Source organism: Conger conger, chromosome 16, assembly GCF_963514075.1.
Source record: "Conger conger chromosome 16, fConCon1.1, whole genome shotgun sequence".
NCBI lineage: Eukaryota > Metazoa > Chordata > Actinopteri > Anguilliformes > Congridae > Conger > Conger conger.
This window is the reverse complement of record NC_083775.1, coordinates 14,414,626-14,433,913: the sequence shown is the minus strand read 5'-3', so window position 1 is coordinate 14,433,913 and position 19,288 is coordinate 14,414,626. Positions and strand designations below refer to the sequence as shown.

Sequence of the window (19,288 nt, the reverse complement as noted above, 5' to 3'; positions counted from 1 at the left end):
CCACTGAGGAGGAGAGCAGGACTGTACCTTCAGCTTGGGCAGACGCTTGATGGTCTTCAGAGGACGCAGCACTCTCAGGACCCTCAGAGACTTGATGGTGCTGATATCCTTCCCCTTACTGCTCCCCCTGCAGGTCACCCAGGAAACAGCAGGGGGTCAGAAGTGAGGAGGCAAAGGGGGAGGGTGGGGGGTGGGGGGGGGTAGGGGGTAGGAGAGCCAGCCCTGGCACTCCTACCGCCCCCACCCCCCCCCCAATCACACAGGCTGGATAACCGGGCTTCATTTAAATGCACTTACAGCTGACACAGAGGGGCAAAATGATAGCGTAACGCTGAAAAATGCCCTAAAGTGTAGTTCATTCTTCACCAGGTTCTGTGCAATGATCAAACCGTTGGAGCTCATGCTGTGCAGAAACCGCGCCCTAACACAAGCTTTCTGTCTCATCCACAGACCGCAGCCGCTAACCTGATTCACCCGCGTCAGCAAAACCCGGCTGCTTCCATCCACTTTCTCAACAGCATGAGGCGTTTGATCAACAACAAAAAACATTTTTAAAAACAACGTACGCAGGGATTTCTGGAATGAAATACCCAGCTCAACCTCTTTCTTTCTCTTTGATTACAAATAGAAAATAAAGAAAAAACGTATGGTGTGGGAGTTGCTTTTTCATGTAAAGAAAGGTCTCGCTTTCATTAGGAGGACAGATATTTGATCCTTCCCGTGGGGCTTTCCTTATCTGCGGGAGGACTACAGAAGTTGATGGAATTTCCCCTGTATCAGTTAAGAGAGCCTAGAAGAGGCGCTGCATGCTGTGTTGCTATTCTATCAGAATCAAACTGACCACCAGTCCGGTGCAGCTGCCCACAATAGTATCACTGTACCACTCGTGTCTTGATCTTTTTGCCCTCTCTTATTGCACTTTGTACTTGTATCCAGAAGTTGTATCCATCTTGGTGCCGTATTTGTTTACCACATCTATTGTATCATGCTTTGCCTCTAGTCTGAAATACCATACCTACTGATTTGTCCTATATTTACCACATGAACAAGATATGATGTTCATGACCGTGGACAACTGATCCTTTATGCAAATTGTAGCTTATCCAACCTGTGTCCTGCAGTTGTTACTGTGACCTTTGGTAAGCACTTATTGCACGTCGCTGTGGATAAAAGCTCTAAAAGCGTCTGCTAAATAAATTAAATGTAATTTGGCATATCAGTTAGAGCTCCCGCCTCCATCCCATGGTCTGAGGGCAGTCATACAGGCTTGCTGGTACTCGGGGGCCGCTGGGAGGCTCATCCTGTTGAGGCACTGCTCCAGCGCACGGATAAGCCCCGAGATCCCACAGCGGACAGTCACGCGCCATGGAGGTGGGCACGGGCTTGTCTGCGTTGACCCGATTTGTTAGCGGAGGCCACAGCAAGGAGTGCCGATGAATACGACCGAGCTGCCCAAATACAGATAAATACAGGGGCGAAATGAAATAAAAAAAACGACAAAACAATGAATAAATAAATAAAGAAATAAAGAAAAGGATCCCTTCACTCTGAACATTGTGAGCACTTTGGATGTAAACACGGCCCATTACGGCGTGAGACAGCAGTCTCCCGCTATACTGCCGTGTAAACGGATGCAGTTGAGCGCCGTGGGGCATGACTAGGTTCCCTGCCTGACCGATGCCGTGATGTATGTGCGCGTTGCGACAGCGGGGCTTCGCGCCAAGTCTAATTTCCCGCCAAGGTGTGTCGGTAATAAACGTGATCGATAACGAAATAACACGCCGCGCGAAAAAACACAACTGCCGTCCGGCGATTGAGTTCTGCTGGTATCAATCCGCAGACGGACTGACGAGGGGTGGGGGGTGGGGGGGGGGCAGAAAGACATCGGGACAGGATGGACAATCAGAAAAAAGAAAGAGAGGAAAGCCTCGTACTGAGGGAAAAGCGTCCAGACGGAGAGGGGAAAAAGAGGGAGAAAGAAGGAACTTTACCGGGCGCTGCTCCTGTTGACGGGGCCGGGTTGAGAGACGAGAGAGGGTCAGTGACACAGAGCGAGGGAGGAGAGGGAAGGAGAGAGAGAGAGACAGACAGACAGACAGACAGAGAAAGAGACACAGAAAGAAAAACAGTAACGGGAGTCCAGAGGAGAGAAAAAACATTCATATGAGAGACAGAGACAGAGATTTAAAAAAGAGAGAGAGCAAGGCCTGTGTTTGGTTAGAACAAACCCCCCCCCCTCCCCCAACACACCACCCCAACCCACCCCCCCACTTCTCTGCACATAGAGCTACTCTGTGCCTGAATTTAATAACTTATTGTTTGTGAGAGAACACCTAACCAGCGGGAAGACATACATTAAAAAATCGAAAAGCCCCAGTATGTTGATTAATTGGTCAGGATCTGCAGTGACACGCGCATTGAAAAGGAAACTAACTACATCTCTGGTGTAACTAGTCTGGAGTGCCAAGCTTGTTTTCTCTAAACCCTGCCCCCCTCATCGCACTTGGAACATCTACACAGAACCCTGACCACTGCCTTCAGACTATATGACTCAGCGATGCTGCAGCAGCGGGACACAGGATGTCACAACACCCATGTGACCAGCCGCTCTGCATTCTACGGTCCTGTAGGACCTGGAAAGTTCTGGAATTTGGTCAATACGAAAGCACTGTCAGTCACAGGGGCTGGACTTGCAGCTGAGTTGGTGATAGTGATTGGCTACACATGACCTGGGGTGGAGTCAGTCCAATTATTTGACAAAAAGCTTATCAGCAACTTAGCGGTAGCTAGTAGAACTGAAATGATTACTGGAACTGTGCAGATTTTTGCAGTGAAGACTCCTTATTTACATGCTGGTAAAGGCACACACACACACACACACACAAGCAAGGACTAATGCACACACACACACACTCATTTTCAATTTCACATTCAATTTGCCACAGCCAAACACATTCACCACCTCCCACACACAAGTAGTGGTATATCCCCATATGGTTATACCAAAACTACACAAACTACACAAACTGTAAAACCAGACATAGGAAGACTTGTGTTTCAGTCACATGCAAAGGCTAAAGACGTCTGCACTCAGAAGGTCAGCACTGAAACCAGTGTCTTCCAGTGTCTTTCTTCTTGCTTTTACAGTATTCATATCTTCAGATCTGCTGATTCTGAACACAGAAATGCAATCTTATCCACCATGCCATCTGTCTGTTCACCCTCCCGCCTTGCCGGCCTGTCTGTGTCTGTCTACCTGTAGATCTTTCAGACAGAAGGCAGTTAGCGGTCCGGCATCTCCTTTGTGGCACTGGCGGCCGGATGAAAGGACAGTAAAGTGTTCTCAGACCAGACCAAGTAATAAATGTTGCCGTGAATTAATTAAAATGACAATAATCGTCTCCGCCGGGAATGATATGTCTATCTCCTGCGCTGTATGGCTGCACTCAATCTAATTATTGCGCTATATCCGATTCTGCGTCTTCCCTCCCCCGGCCGTTGAGCTTGCCCGCATTCTCCACCGGTGAGCGCTCACTGCCCAGGAGACGGGCCCCTGTGTTTGGGACCGGGCCCTCTGTCTGTCTGTCTGTCTGTCTGTCTGTCCTGACGTACCCCAGTGTGCTGTGTTAAGAGGGCTGGGTCGGTCCATCGCCTTGTGGCGTGAGTGTTGGCGTGTGTTTTGAAACGCAGGCCCCGCACAGAGAAAGATGACATAGGTGTGGATAGATTTAAGAGGCGGATCCCTGAGGACAGCAGCTGCAGGGTGCGGAGAGCAGTCGTGGAGCAGACACCAAGCACATACAGGGGTGGGGCAGGGGGGGCTGGGACCAGGCTCACAGGCAGGGGGCCCCACTGTCACCCTGGAGCCCCTGCCAGACTGAAGGAGGAGGAGGAGGAGGAGGAAGAGGAGGAGGAAGGTTGAAGGAGGGGGTGAGAAGGGAATGGTCTGGCCATGCTTCTGGGCCCAGGTTTCTATTGGCAACCCCCCACCCCCCCACCCTAAAAGCCAGTCCAGCTGTAGTGGATGTAAGAAGGGATCGGGGGGAGGGGGGGAGGGGGGGGGGAGGGGGAGGGCTGTCCTGTCGGGGATTCATGCTGAAGAACAAGAAGGTGTGCATTTTTGTTTACCGATCACAAACCAAATCAGTCTGCAGTGAATGCTGCAGTCTCATCAGTGGGTGTGATAGGTTCTCCCAAATGCATATATCTCCCACAGAGCCATTCACATCTCCATATGCATATATGTACCAGGCACACACACATACGTGTACCCCTTCCCCAGTCCTGCTGGTTCCACCCACCGCAACTCTGACAACCCCCTGCACGTCGAACGGAATAGCAAGCCATCTCAATACAGAGAAACACAGGCGATCACATGGGTGAACTGATCTGGTGGCAAAAATGATTCGTTCATTTGGGCAATGGAATGACATTGAAGAGTTTCTGAATTCAGTGAATTGAATGTGTGCATGGGTAAACATGCGAATTTAAGGACATCAACATCACCCATATTATCTTTAACCATGAGGCAAATATCCCAAAATGTCAGTGTTTCAATGCAGTCAACTTAAATGATAAAAACACACACACACACACAACAGACACAGTTACATAAACAAAAGCACACACACACTAACACACACACACACAGCACACAGTTACACAAACAAAAGCACAAACACACTACACGCACACACACTATACACACACACAACGCATACAGTTAAACAAACAAAAACACACACACACACACAACGCACACAGTTACACAAACAAAAGCACACACACAACACTCACAGTTACACAAACAAAAGCACACACACACTATACACACACTAAACACACACACAATGCACACAGTTAAACAAACAAAAGCACACACACACAGAACACACACAGTTACACAAACAAAAGCACACACACTACACGCACACACACACACACACAAAATGAGCCCCCAATAAGCAGGCACCAGGGACTGAGGAGGAAGTGCACACACGCATGCACGCAGGCACATATATGCAGATATCCGTTACTATCCGGAGTGAGATCATTCCTCCAGGCTTGGCTCCCGCCCCGGGCCGTGCAGACGAAGGAGGCTGAAATACCTGCTCCAGGCCGAGGCGCCGCTCCAGAAACCGCCTGGGCACTAAAGGGTTACAGGTGCCTGGGGTCCTCACCCAAACGCTGGGGGTGGGGGACGGGGACGGGGGGAGGGGACGGGGCCATGTAGGGTGGGGGGGGTAGGCTGCCACTGACGCGCGGGGCTGATGGGAGGGAGCGGTGGGGCCGAACGGACAGACAGAGCCTCAGGAAGAGCGAGAGAGACAGAGAGAGAGAACGAAAGAAAGCGGGATCGGGTTGATGCGCACCCAGAGGGTGGGGGAGAGAGCTGCTGGCCTGTGAGCCCTTTCCAGATTCCCCGAGAGGAAAGATGGAGGTATTTGCATGACAGAGCGAGACAGAGAGAGAGACGTACAGTACACGCAAGGCAGATGGACGCGGACAGTGAGCATGAGGAAAGTGAGAGAGACGGACAGAGGTGTGTGTGTTTGTGTGTGAGTGCGTGTTTGTGTGTGAGTGAGAGAGAAGTGTGTGTGTGTGTGTTTGTGTGTGAGTGTGTGAGAGCATGAGTGAGAGAGAGTGAGAGAGAAGTGTGTGTGTGTGTTTGTGTGTGAGTGCGTGAGTGCGTGAGTGAGAGAGAGTGAGAGAGAAGTGTGTGTGTGTGTGTTTGTGTGTTAGTGTGTGAGAGCATGAGTGAGAGAGAGTGAGAGAGGCGTGTGTGTTTGTGTGTGAGTGCGTGAGTGAGAGAGAGTGAGAGAGAAGTGTGTGTGTGTGTGTTTGTGTTTGTGTGTGAATGCGTGAGTGAGAGAGAGTGAGAGAGAAGTGTGTGTGTGTGTGTTTGTGTTTGTGTGTGAGTGCCTGAGTGAGAGAGAGTGAGATAGAAGTGTGTGTGTGTGTTTGTGTGTGAGTGCATGAGTGAGAGAGAGTGAAAGAGTGGTGTGTGTGTTTTTGTGTGAGTGCATGAGTGAGAGAGTGAGAGAGAGTGAAAGAGTGGCGTGTGTGTTTTTGTGTGAGTGCATGAGTGAGAGAGTGAGAGAGAGGCGTGTGTGTTTGTGTGTGTGTGTATGAGTGAGAGAGTGAGAGAGGTGTGTGTGTATGAGTGAGAGAGACAGAGACAGAGAGAAAGAGCTGTTTGGGTAAGAGAGAGGTGAAGACAGTGTGAGACTGTGTGTGTGTGAGAGAGACAGAGAAGACAGACTGATGGGGGTGTCAGCTCTGGGCTCCAGGAGGGCCGTGTGGCTGCGCTGTGGCGTTTGGGCCAGCAGGGGGCAGATTGGAGGGGGGGGGGGCAGACTGGGCCGCAGGCAGAAGGAGGGTGGAGGGGGGTTTCCCAGGTGACACTTACGTGAAGGCGAAGGCCACCAGGGCACCACTAACCACTATAAAGTCCAGGATGTTCCACAGGTCGCGGAAATAGGAGCCCTGGTGCAGGACCAGACCCAGATCCACCATCTGAAACAGAGAGGACGCTCGTCACTGTCCTCACCTCTCCACAAGTGCTTCAGTCTTCTAATGACACTTCCAATCTTACTTTTTTCTCTCAAGTAGACTACAGCAGTGTGTAACACACCACAGACTACAGCAGTGTGTAACACACCACAGACTACAGCAGTGTGTAACACACCAGACTACAGCAGTGTGTAACACACCACAGACTACAGCAGTGTGTAACACACCAGACTACAGCAGTGTGTAACACACCACAGACTACAGCAGTGTGTGACACACCAGACTACAGCAGTGTGTAACACACCACAGACTACAGCAGTGTGTAAAGACACAACTGTCAGTACAAACATGATGTTTCACACATTAGGCTGGATTTACTTAAGATCTTTAGAATACTCAAAACCTTTCACGATTGGTCAGAGTTTTTATTTGCACCAATCACTGTTTGTGTTATTAGTGTTGCATGTACTAGTATGAATATGTGTAGTTTACTAAGAGAACTAGGTAAACTCGGCCCACTGTGTGTTAGAGCGCAAAGAACAGACAGGGTTATACGCCTCACACAGTACTGTGTGCAGTGTGTAAGACGCAGAGAAGACGGTTAGACGCTACACACAGAGTGCGGATGATTCTGGGTTCTCTCTCACCTTAATGAGCATCTCAAACGTGAACACTCCGGTGAAGACGTAGTCAAAGTACCGCAGCACCTGGAGGCAGAGGGAGGCAGAGGGGTTCGTCACGGGTACGTCAGAGAGGGAAGAGAGAGAAGGGTCGGAGAGCGAGAGAGAGAGAGAGAGGGAGGGAGAGAGGAGGCTCACGTTGTTCCGGGGGGAATCGGGCTGGACCGGGTCCTCTGCAGCCAGCGCGATGCTGCTCATGGCGATCACCAGCAGAATGCACATCTCAAAGTAGCGCAGCGTCACGATGTAATGGCACAGCCTCCGGAACCTGCAGCCGGAGAAACACACCATCACACCGAGCCAAACACACTCACACACTTACAGCACTGTACACACTCACACACACACACACACACACACACACCATACACACTCACACACTTACAGCACTGTACACACACACACACCATACACACTCACACACTTACAGCACTGTACACACACAGACACCATACACACTCACACACTTACAGAACTGTACACACTCTCACACACACACACACACACACACACCATACACACTCACACACGTACAACACTGTACACACACACACCATACACACTCACACACGTACAACACTGTACACACACACACCATGCACACTCACACACTTACAGCACTGTACACACTCACACACACCATACACACTCACACACTTACAGCACTGTACACACACACCATACACACTCACACACTTACAGCACTGTACACACTCACACACACACACACACACACACACACACCATACACACTCACACACTTACAGCACTGTACACACACACACACACCATACACACTCACACACTTACAGCACTGTACACACACACACACCATACACACTCACACACGTACAACACTGTACACACACACACCATGCACACTCACACACTTACAGCACTGTACACACTCACACACACACACACACACACACACACACACACACACAGCATACACACTCACACACTTACAGCACTGTACACACACACACACCATACACACACACACTGACAGCACTGTACACACACACACCATACACACTCACACACTAACAGCACTGTACACACACACACCATACACACTCACAGCCCTAAACACACTCACACATTCATACACAAGTGAATTCTGTTAATCAGGCCTGTGTAAGGCCTGGGGGTCCAGACAGATCCTGCAGACAGACATACACACATCGGCAGAAGCACAGACAGACGGACGGGGTGCAGGTGCTCACGGGTTGGTGGTGGACAGGATGAACATGGAGCTGTAGGGGGGCATGGGTTTGGGACCGTTCCCATCCCCTTTTTCATCATCCTCATCGTCCTTCTTCTCCTCATCCTTCTTGGGCAGGGGCTCCGTGTTAGCATTTTTATTCACTGTGGAGAGAGAGAGAATCAGAGAGAGAGAGAGAGAGAGAGAGAATCAGAGAGAGAGTGAGAGAGAGTCAGTATTAATATGTATTACATACTTGATGATGTGATTGCTCATTTTGATCTTATGCAAATGATTGCTTTGGGAATACAGCACCAATGTGTCGTCAAGGCAATAAACTGAATTTGAATTTGAGAGAGAGGGCCTTCAGGAAGACAGGAGCAGATATTATACAGAGAGAGCAGACAGGGAGAAAGCGAGAGTGAAAGAGAGGAAAGTAAAGAGGAGAAAAACGACTGCGTGGCACACAACCGCACCCGCACTCTTTTCCTTCCACAGGAAAATGTCGTGTTTTTTCATCGTGTCTCACCGTGTGACCATTTCCCTGAAGTTATCGTGTCATTAGGACAGAACAGTAATACGCTGTGGACGAATCACGGGCAGTGTGCATCACTGCCGAGTCACTCCCTCGCACACGCTGAGTGGAGGAGTCACATTCACTGGCCCTACTGCGCAAGTCTCCGGCTCCAAATTGTACAACATGGCAGCGCCCGTAAAACTTGTCTTCCATGGTTTGAAAGTGCTTGTCACTAGCCCATGGGTAGCCAGTGGGTGACGTAAAACAAGCACCTGGGTCCACGCTTTTTCTACCTTCTGTGATTTAGTCACCAGTAGTGATTGTTCCATCAGCATTATAATGTTCAGTTAAGAACATTCTAATCACATATTTGTGAACTTACCATTTAATGGGTTATTGAAAACCTCACCTTGCAGAATGGCGTTGTTTGAGGGGAACATGGGTGGCATGTCGACCGCAGTGTGCTCTGGTTTCTTGGAGGCGGTCTTGCCCGGGTTGATGGGCGTGGAGACGGGGTTGGTGAGGATCAGGCTGTTTTCGGGGGTCTTTCCGGGGTTGCCCCCGGGGGGCTGGGGGTTGCCGACGGGGGCGGTGACGGCGTTGTGGGCGGTGCTGTTGGGTAGGGGCGGGTTGTTAGTCGGGCTGGGCAGGCTGGACAGGCTGTGGTTGGACAGGGCGTGGGGGTTTGGGGTGTGGTTGCGCGTTGCCGGGGGCTGCGTGGCCAGCTTGCTGTTCATGACGTTGTCCATGTCTTCGCTGTACTGGCTGTCCTGCCGGGGCAGAGTCTGCTGAATGGGCCGGGTGGTGGACAGGGTGGGGCCGTTACCCTGACCCTCCCTTTGAGAGTGAGAAAGGATGGGAGAATGGAGGAAGGGGAAGAAGAAGTAAAACAGAGAGATTAAGAGAGGTAGGGAGGGGAGTGATGGGAGAGAGCCAGGAAGGTTGAGAGGGTGATTTAGAAGAAAGAGAGAGATTGTGAGGGAGAGTGAGATCATGAGAAACATAGGTGGAGTGGGGGAGATATCGGGATGAGGGAGGGAGGATGTAAGATGTCAGAGGAGAAGCAGGGATTAGTTGGTGAAAAGGTAAGTTAAGCTAAAGCAGGTTAAAGTCAGCTTAACACTCAAAAAGGTTAGAGATAAGCATTGGCACAATCGGTGCATATATTCCTTAACCCATCCAAAAGTTGACTCACTTCCTGACTCGGTGCTGTCGAACCCTGTCCCTGTCTCTCTCCCTCTTGCCGTCGTTCTCGTACGTGGACTGGGCGCCATGGCGATGTCGCCTCGGCCTCCTCTCACCCCCGTCTGTGTGCTCGCAGTCCCCCTCCGTCCCTCTGCTCCTGTTCCCCTCTCCTCCCGGCCCTCTGTGGCGTCCCCCACGGCCCCCGCCTCGGCCCCCTCCCCCTCCACCTCCGTCCTCATCCTCGGGGGGTCTGCGGTGCTGGCGGGGGCGGCGGTGCTCCGGGGCCCCGCCCTCTCCGCGGGGGGAGGAGCTGCGGCCGTCCTTGGCCCGCCCGGCGGGGGGGCGGTGCTGGTGGCGGCGATGCGGGTCCCTGTTGCGGTCGTCGAGGCGGTCCAGGTGGGGGTGGGAGTGGTGGTTAGGGTCGTGGTCCTTGCGACTGCAGCGGGACTCAGCCGAGTCGGCTCTCTCGAAGGAGCGCCCGGAGCCGCCCCCGCCTCCCCCGCCCCTCTCGTTGTAGCGCGCCTGCTTGCGCAGGAACTCCTCGGCCCGCTGCTGGCTCAGACGCTGCTCCGGCTCCGGCCCCTCGCTGGGCCGCGTCTTGTTGGTGTTGTTGTTGCGGTTCTCCTGAGGGTCCACCACCAGCGGCCGGTCCAGGTGGGTCTTCATGTCCGGCCGGATGTGGCGGGAGTAGGACACCTGTGGGCCGGGGTTGGGTTGCAGATGGGTCACTGAGGGGGTCACTTTGGTCTGATGATTACTATCATTTACTGTCATTATTATTATGCCAACCTTCCAGCGGTCTTCGGGGTCCAGCTCGTTGTACAGCGCCTCCCTGCTGGTCATCAGGGTCTGCTTACGCAGCTCACTGGTGCGCTGCTCCCAAACAGACTTAGACGACTTGTGATTCTTCTGCTGCTCCTTACTGCGGAGAGAGAGTGAGAGAGAGGGAGGGAGAGGGAGGGAGAGGGAGAGGGAGAGAGGGAGAGAGAGGGGGACAGAGACAGAGAGAAGAAGAGAGAGGGAGAGAGAAGAAGAGAGGGGGACAGAGAGAGAGGAGAGAGAGAGAGAGAGGGGAGAGTGAATGAGGGAGAGAGAGGGAGAAGTAGAGAGCGAGGCATAAAGTGGGAGAGAGAGGGAGAGAGGGAGACATAGAGCGAGAGAAGGGAGAGAGAGTAGATAGAGTGGGAGAGAAAGGAAGAGAAAGAGAGAGTGAAAGAGGGAGAGAGAGAGGGAGATGTAGAGATTGAGGCAGAGAGTAGGAGAGAGAGGGAAACGCAGAGCGAGAGGAGGAGAGAGCATGGCGGAGAGAAAGAGAGTGGGAAGAGAGTGAGAGCGGGAGAGAATGTGAGAAGGGCTGGGTCTCAGACTGGCACTGACAGTATAACACAGAAGAGGAGGTTGAAGGGTCAGCGCACAGTGAACAGAGCACTGAGAAAGAGCTGCAGCAGCTAGATGGATGATGGCAGCGCTTTCTAAAACCGACAGCCAAGGATGGCCCAGTTTGAGAAAAAGCCACAGACTATGGTAGAGATAATAATAATAATAATAATAAAACTTGATTTGTATAGCACTTCTCAAACATGGCGCACAAAGTGCTTCACAACGGGCAGTAGATACAACACAGGGCTCGACAGTAAGGAGTGCCCACTGGCCCAGGGGAACACTATGAGATTGGTTTGGGTCAGTTGATTGGTCTGTCAATTACCCATTTAGGCCTATACCCTAAATAAGTGTTACTGTATCTGGGTAGAAGAGAAAGAGATGTTTTTATCATCTTGAAAACTAAATTGAACTCATTTCTGTACTGATGCTTGCCAATCAATAACTAACTCTAAAGCCATCCTTCCTCTACTGAAACTTGCTTATCAAAAACTAATCTAAACCTTTCAGCTTGATCATTCATTAATGCTTGTACCATCTCAATTGGTTTGGCATATTTATTGTTTATTTATTTAAGTAACATTGAAATGACAATGGTACCTACATAAACTGTTCTACCTTAATTTATTGGTAGCAAGCTAACTAAGTGACTAAGAGAACTAGATATTAGCTGACCATATATTATTACTGCTGTTGGGCCATTCCATGCTTACTCCAGGAGTTTGCACGACAGCACCTTCATTGCGACACCCAGTGAACTTGAAATGGCTCTACTGGCAAAACAAAATGGAGTATGAAGCTCATATATTTTTTTGCTATATCTCATCATTAGCTACCAAGACACAGAAAAATAAAGTGCGGTGCAGTTGCAGGAGTTGGCATGGAATGGCCCTATGATTGCTTTATCCTCGGTTAAACTGCAAGTATCCATCCATCCGTTTTCTGAGCATGGAGCCATCAATTTTCTGGAGCAGAACTGCTCCTCGAAATCTCGCCTCGAAATTCAAAATCCCCAGGCCAAGGAAAGCCATCCACAATTTCCAAAATTCTGCATCTGCGATTGGTCAAAACCACTTCAAGAAGATAAAGCTTGTCCATAATTTGTGGGCAGTAATTGGTAGATTTTCATATTTAGCCTAACAAAAGACTATATTTTTTGGCCCAGTAGAAAAAATCCTTAACGTCGAACCCTGCAAAAGAAGCACTGTGACACTAAGGCATGGAAGTCTACAGAAAGAAAAGACTAAGGTCGGAGGGTACCAAGATTTTAAAGAACCCAGCCCCCAAAATACCCCAGAAAGAGCAGAGATACCCCTCTGCCCCAAATCCAACAGAGACAGGGAGGAGGGAAGAAGGAAAGGAGAGAGCCCCCGGGCCCGCCCCACCCCGCCCCGCCCCACCCCGCCCCACCCCGCCCAGCCCCGCCCCACCCCGCCCAGCCCCGCCCCACCCCGCCCAGCCCCGCCCCACGCCAGCCCACAGCACAGCTACAGCAACACGGCCAAAGACAGCCCACAGAAACAAACCAAAACACAACGACAGAACATAAGAAAACAACACAGAGGAACAAATGCATAACAAAGGAGATGGGGAAAGGAAAAGGAACGGAAAAGAAGAGAACAGAATCAGTAAATGAATAAATACCAGTCCAGCAAGGGCTCTGTAGTGTGGAGACGCTCAGTGTTAACTGTCTCTCTGAGGAGGAAACAGGGGTGTGAGATTGAGGCAGTGGACAACACGACCGCAACAAGGCTTCCAGGAGTATTCGCTGGTCGTGGCCCTACGCTAACGTGCCTACGCTAACGTGCGTACGCTAACGTGCGTACGCTAGCGTGTGTGTGACGTCATGTCTTCCAAATCCCGTACCGGATTAACCAGGGAATGTACACTCAGTGAGCACTTTATTAGGTATTTATTAGACTTCTATTTTAGATTTCTACTGCTATAGCCTATCCCCTTCAAGTTATGATGCGATGTGTGTTCAGAGATACTCTTCTGCATACCACTGTTGTAATGTGTGGTTATTTGAGTTCCTGTCACATTCCTGTCAGCTTTGACCAGTCTGGCCCTTCTCCTCTAACGTCTCTCATTAACAACGCATTTCTGCTCACTAGATTCTTTTGTTTTTTTGCAGCATTCTTTGCAAACTAGAGACTAATGTACGTGAAAATCCCAGGAGGTCAGCGGTTTCTGAGATACTCAAACCACCCTGTCTGCCACCAACAATCATTCCAAGTCACTTCAATCACATTTTCACATTTTTCCCCATTCGGATGGTTGATGTGAACATGAACTGAAGCTCCTGACCTGTATCAACATGACTGTATGCATTGCACCCAATTGGCTGATTAGATAATCGCATGAATAAGTAGGTTTAATAAAGTAAAAATGTTCCTAATAAAGTGCTCGGTGAGTGTACATTCATGAATGCAAATGCACTTCTAGTGACGCTACTCTGTATCCGACTCGGCCGCTGCTGAGGTTCATTTGCCGTCTGTGCAGTGAGCAAATTTAGATCGAGCAGGAAATCTACCAAGAAAATCCCCAAACTCAATTAGAATATTGCCTAATGTGTTTAAGCGTGTCAACTCTCCCCTGTTGAGAGAGATTCCTGTCTGTGAATCATCAAACCTATTTCAAATTCCCATTGCCAACAAGAAGTTGAATGGAGGCTATTGTGTGGCTTTTAGGAAAAATAAAGCGCTGTGCTCAGATTGACATGGGTCTCGTGTGCTCGTTGGACAGTTGATCTGAGATGCTGATCTGAGATCAGTGGTCTGTGTGAAAGAGGGGGCAGCCTATACTCCTGGAGGGGTACTACTACAGTTCTACAGAACACAGGAGGCCCAGAACACACCAGCTAGGTTCTACTCACACCCAACCTGCAGTTTTGGACAGCAGTGCCCTGGAAGAACTGGCACTGCAACACATATTTTCCACTTTGAACATATTGGCTACCTAAAGACTGAACATATGGTCTAACAAAAGGGGGTGGGGGGGGGGGGGGGGGGGTGGAGGCAGGGGTCTGAGGGGCAGATGCCTTCTTCCTTCACAGGAGGGTTCAAACTGATGTGTGCTGGAATGTTCTCTCCCTCTAGGACAGATTATAAACACCCCATTGTTAGAGGGCTGGCATTGCTAATCATGTTGGAATAAAGTTGGAATAAATCAAAGGCACTCAAATCACCCCCACTAGTGTACAGGAGGAGGTACTACAGGCTATGCTGAAATGGGAGGGGGGATGGAGGACACAGGGCTTAACTGGAGAAACAGAGAGAGAGAGGTATAAATACAGGGAGGAGGAAGAGGAGGAGAGAGGAAGACAGGGACTCACGCTGCGATGGATAGGTTGGCTGCAGACAGGGGGCTGACCTCTGCCACCTCCTTGGCTTTCTGCAGGGCGATCTTCTGACTCGCGGCCTCCTCCTCCTCTTGTTCATCCTGAGAGAGAGAGAGACAGAGAGAGAGAAAGAGAGATACAGAGAGAGAAAGACAGAGAGAAAGACAGAGAGAGTGAGAGAGGATAGAGACAGAGCGAGAAAGAGACAAGAGACAAGAGACAGAGAGAAAGGGGGATAGAGAGAGAGAGAGACAAGCATGCCAGAGAATAGGATTACCATGAACACCACATGCTGAGAGAGAGGCAGAGGTGGAGAGAGAGGAGCAGCAGGACATCTTTCCTGGGGGGAGAAGGAGGATCAAAGGGGGGTGTAAAAAGACTGTACCTTCGTCAGCTCCTGTGCATTGGCCAGATTGTCCACAGCGATAGCCAAGAACACATTGAGCAGGGTGTCTGAGATCCGAGTTAAAGGAGAGAGACACACAGTGAACGGGTATGTGCACGAACGTGGGTATATCCACCTCTCCCTTATTGCAATCAATTAATCCTGTGTATAACAGGGGTTTGAAGGGGCCTGACAGGCTTCTTGCTGTGGCGCAGTAAGCTCACACTGAGTGTGTGAGAGTATGTGTGTGTGTGTGTGTGTGTGTGTGTGTCTCTGTGTGTGTGTGTGTGTGAGAGTGTGTGTGTGTGTGTGTGTGTCTGTGTGTGTGTGTGTGTGTGTGTGTGTGTGTCTGTGTGTGTGTGTGTACGCTCGTGCGCAGTGTGAAAGGATACAGTTCCCGAAGAGAGTGAGGACGATGAAGAAGATGGAGAAGACCATGCCTTTGTTCACTCCACCCTGAGACTCGATCCCGTCGTACATCACCATGTTCCAGTCCTCACCAGTCAGGATCTGTGCAGGAAAAGACACAGCAGGTCACACACACATACACACACACACACACACATACACACACACACATGTACACACACACACACTCACACACACATACACACACACACATGTACACACACACACATGAACACACACACACATACACACACACATGTACACACACACACACACACAAACACGTGCACACACACACACACATGAACACACGCACACACGCACACACACACACACATGAACACACGCACACATACACACTCACACACGAACAAGTACATGCACACATACATACACATACACACACACGAACACGTGCACACGCACAAGTACACCCAAGCACACACACAGGCACACACCCACATACACACACTTACCTGAAACACGGTCATTATTGCTGCAGGAAACGTATCAAAATTTGTTGGGGGAGTGCCTGATTCAAAATTAAATCTGCAAAACAAAGGGTGGTGAAGAAAGGAAGAATTAATAGTTAAACAAGAAATGGGAAATATAATAAAGAAGTTAGTTAGCAATTCATCATCATTCATCAAAGTGATTGAGCTCCTATCATTCTGACAGAGAATCTGAAGATTCTGGGTGGGCTAGGGCGGGGGGGGGTAGTGTCATGTGAGGAGGTGAAGGAGCTGGGTACTGACTGTCCCCCAAAGAGCTGCATGCCCAGCAGAGCAAAGACCACGATGAAGAGGAAGAGGAGGAAGAGCAAACTGATGATGGACTTCATGGAGTTCAGCAGGGAGACCACCAGGTTTCGCAGGGATGCCCAGTACCTGGAGAGAGAGAGGGAGCAGGTCTCACACAGGAGTCCTCCAGGTCTGTTTTTAGCTTTTCGCATGCACTATACCATGTATATATAGGCACATTGACATCAGTGAGAAATGTGCCTCTTTTTGAATCATTGATGGCTCTCTTCTGGAGTATAAATAAAATAAAATAAAAATCTAGGTACAATGGGCCCCCCTTGGACCTCCGTGGCCCATTGTGTGAACTTTAGGAACATCCAAAAATATTCCTTGACTGGCAGGCCAGTGTATCTACTTCAGGTGTGAATCTGTTTGAGATGTGCATCTACTTAAGGTGTGAAACTATTTTAGATGTGCATCCACTTCAGGTGTGCATCTGTTTTAGATGTGCATCTACTTAAAGTGTGAATCTATTTTAGATGTGCATCCACTTCAGGTGTGAATCCGTTTTAGATATGCATCCACTTCAGGTGTGCATCTGTTTTAGATGTGCCTCTACTTAAGGTGTGAATCTATTTTAGATGTGCATCCACTTCCGGTGTGCATCTGTTTTAGATGTGCAGATGCGGGTACTGCTGTGGGTAGCATCACACAAACTCGAGACGCATGATTCACGATTAAAAATTGGAGAAGAAAATATTTTTTCAAATGTCAAAAATTCTTACAGACCACACAGATAAGGATGCACAGACCGACTGACCACAAGGACTAAAGAATAAAAAGATGGATCAGACCAGAAGAACACACACAGAGCAGTCAGAAACACAAGATGGACACGGGGACACTTACTTGGTCACTTTGAAGATCCTCAATAACCTGAGAGCTCGTAAGACACTGATGCCAAAGGAGGTTCCTGGCTGGATCACTGAGCAGATCACCTCGAATATACTTCCCACAATGACCTGCCATACATTACATTACATTACATTACACACACACACACACACATACACACACACACACAGTCTCACCTTAACAAAGACCAGGACACAAGCACAAAGGTGGCGCTACACTTTTACCTTACAGTTTTAGCTGTATCTCAAAGAGAGCGTAAAGTATTAAGTGGTGCAGTATGAGCAGGTTTGGTTAGAGAAAGGGCAAAAACAAGGCCTGCTGTGGAAGGGGGAGTGAAGGCTGGGCAGGGCACTTACAATGCAGTCAAAGCTGTTGAAGGAGGAGTGAAAGTAAGGCCGATACCCCAGTCCATACATCTTTATGAACATCTCCGACAAGAAGATTCCCAGGAATATAAACTCTGCGAAGTCTACAGTGTACAACGACATAGAGAGATAGAGAAAGAGCAAGAGAGAGGTAGAGCAGACAGGACAGAGAAAGAGAGAGGAGTATGAGAGAGAGAGAGAGAGAGAGAGAGGAGGTAAACAGAAAGGAGGAGAAGGAAGAAAAGAAAAACAGGAAAGAGAGGGTAAAAAAGATTTTGTAAAAAAAACAAAACAGAAAGTTATCATGCTTTAGCAGATCCAGAGTTGCAGTCTACGACACTTTTCGCAAGCGTGTAGTGATAACATGTAGTGATGTCTCGCTAGCGTGTTGCAGTGTATAGCACTTTTGCTAGCATGCTGCAGTGTATGGTGTGTTTCGCTAGCGTGTTGCAGTGTATAGCACTTTTGCTAGTGTGTTGCAGGGTATAGCACTTTTGCTAGCAAGTTGTCGCGTACGACGTGTCTCGCTAGCATGTAGCGGTTATAGAATGTTTTGCCAGTGCATAGCGGTCACAGCGCGTGTCCCTAGCGTGTAGCGGCTATGGCACGTTTCGCTAGCACATAGCGTTTACTGCACTTTTCACTAGCGGTTAGCGGTTAGCGGGGCTCACTCACAGAGGAAGTCGGACAGCAGCTCGGGCTGGTCGTAGTGCACGACGGCCACGCACAGCGTGTTGAGGCCCACCAGGCACAGCACGGTCCAGTAGAAGGCCTGCGTCTTCACCACGTGGCGGATGAAGAAACGCAGACGCCGCTCCTTCTTGTGGAAGGAAGACCCCTCCAGTTTGGCACTCTTGATGCTGGATCGAGCGAAGGGCGAACCTAGGGGGGGGGGGGGGGGGGCACACAAAAACAGATCAAGCGCCACTCAAACCCCAACGAATCTTAATGTCACCTACTGGCTCGACACCCCTGGATTTTCCCTTATCATTCACCTTTTCAGAAACCACGACAGACCCTGTTTTGTTTTCTACAGTTTTTCGCAAGCCTCTTGTATTTGTTACAATCAAGATGTTTTTCAAGTAATGCCACATTACATACGTTTATTTCATGTTTTACTGAAGTTGGTTTTCATCTTGGTTTTGTCCTAATGAACAAATTGATGTTACCCCAAACACACGGATCACCTAACCAGTTTGATAATGATTCGCTTTTCGTCTCAAATGACCTCTATGCCCCAGTACACTCGCCCTGTATCTGCCCTTCTTTATCTTGGTCCCTCTAGTTTTGGGACTTCCCTGACTGACAGTAGAATTCAGCGCTGTCCAACCCTGTAGGTTTTCATTTCAACCCTATTCACACCTGATTCTACTAATTAGCAGCTGAATGAGATCTGTAGCTGCTGAGTGGGGTGTGCTTTGTTAGGGTAGGACAGCCCTGGTATAAATGATAGAAATGCGTCAGAATATCTAATATTTCACATAATTACACACCACTTGCACTTGCAAATTCCAGGTCACTGTAAAGTGTGACTGAGACGTGTGAATGAGTGTCTGAGCTCAGGGACATCCAAACTTCTTCATCTCAAGGCCCCGGGAAACGATTAACCTTTGGCCGAGGCCCTCCTTATTAAAATGGCTTTGTAGAGCCCCA

General features: G+C 49.6%; 1 protein-coding gene across 3 annotated transcripts in view; it reads right to left on the bottom strand.

Moving 5' to 3' along the window:
• The window catches only part of LOC133114774 (voltage-dependent P/Q-type calcium channel subunit alpha-1A-like), a 125,461-nt gene that overhangs the window by 46,460 nt on the left and 59,713 nt on the right, over nucleotides 1-19,288 (bottom strand). For 2 of the 3 annotated variants that reach the window (XM_061224404.1, XM_061224402.1), the window contains exons 11-26: nucleotides 18,311-18,517; nucleotides 17,627-17,739; nucleotides 17,265-17,377; nucleotides 16,371-16,502; nucleotides 16,092-16,164; nucleotides 15,600-15,717; nucleotides 15,208-15,275; nucleotides 14,817-14,923; nucleotides 10,892-11,024; nucleotides 10,113-10,798; nucleotides 9,327-9,754; nucleotides 8,423-8,564; nucleotides 7,332-7,461; nucleotides 7,161-7,220; nucleotides 6,410-6,516; nucleotides 28-127 (exon numbers count right to left, since the gene is read on the bottom strand). In XM_061224404.1, the coding sequence (XP_061080388.1) occupies nucleotides 28-127; nucleotides 6,410-6,516; nucleotides 7,161-7,220; nucleotides 7,332-7,461; nucleotides 8,423-8,564; nucleotides 9,327-9,754; nucleotides 10,113-10,798; nucleotides 10,892-11,024; nucleotides 14,817-14,923; nucleotides 15,208-15,275; nucleotides 15,600-15,717; nucleotides 16,092-16,164; nucleotides 16,371-16,502; nucleotides 17,265-17,377; nucleotides 17,627-17,739; nucleotides 18,311-18,517 (2,717 nt within the window). Of the gene's footprint in view, nucleotides 1-27; nucleotides 128-6,409; nucleotides 6,517-7,160; nucleotides 7,221-7,331; nucleotides 7,462-8,422; nucleotides 8,565-9,326; nucleotides 9,755-10,112; nucleotides 10,799-10,891; nucleotides 11,025-14,816; nucleotides 14,925-15,199; nucleotides 15,276-15,599; nucleotides 15,718-16,091; nucleotides 16,165-16,370; nucleotides 16,503-17,264; nucleotides 17,378-17,626; nucleotides 17,740-18,310; nucleotides 18,518-19,288 lie in introns of all 3 variants that reach the window. The other variant, XM_061224403.1, reaches the window with a different exon arrangement.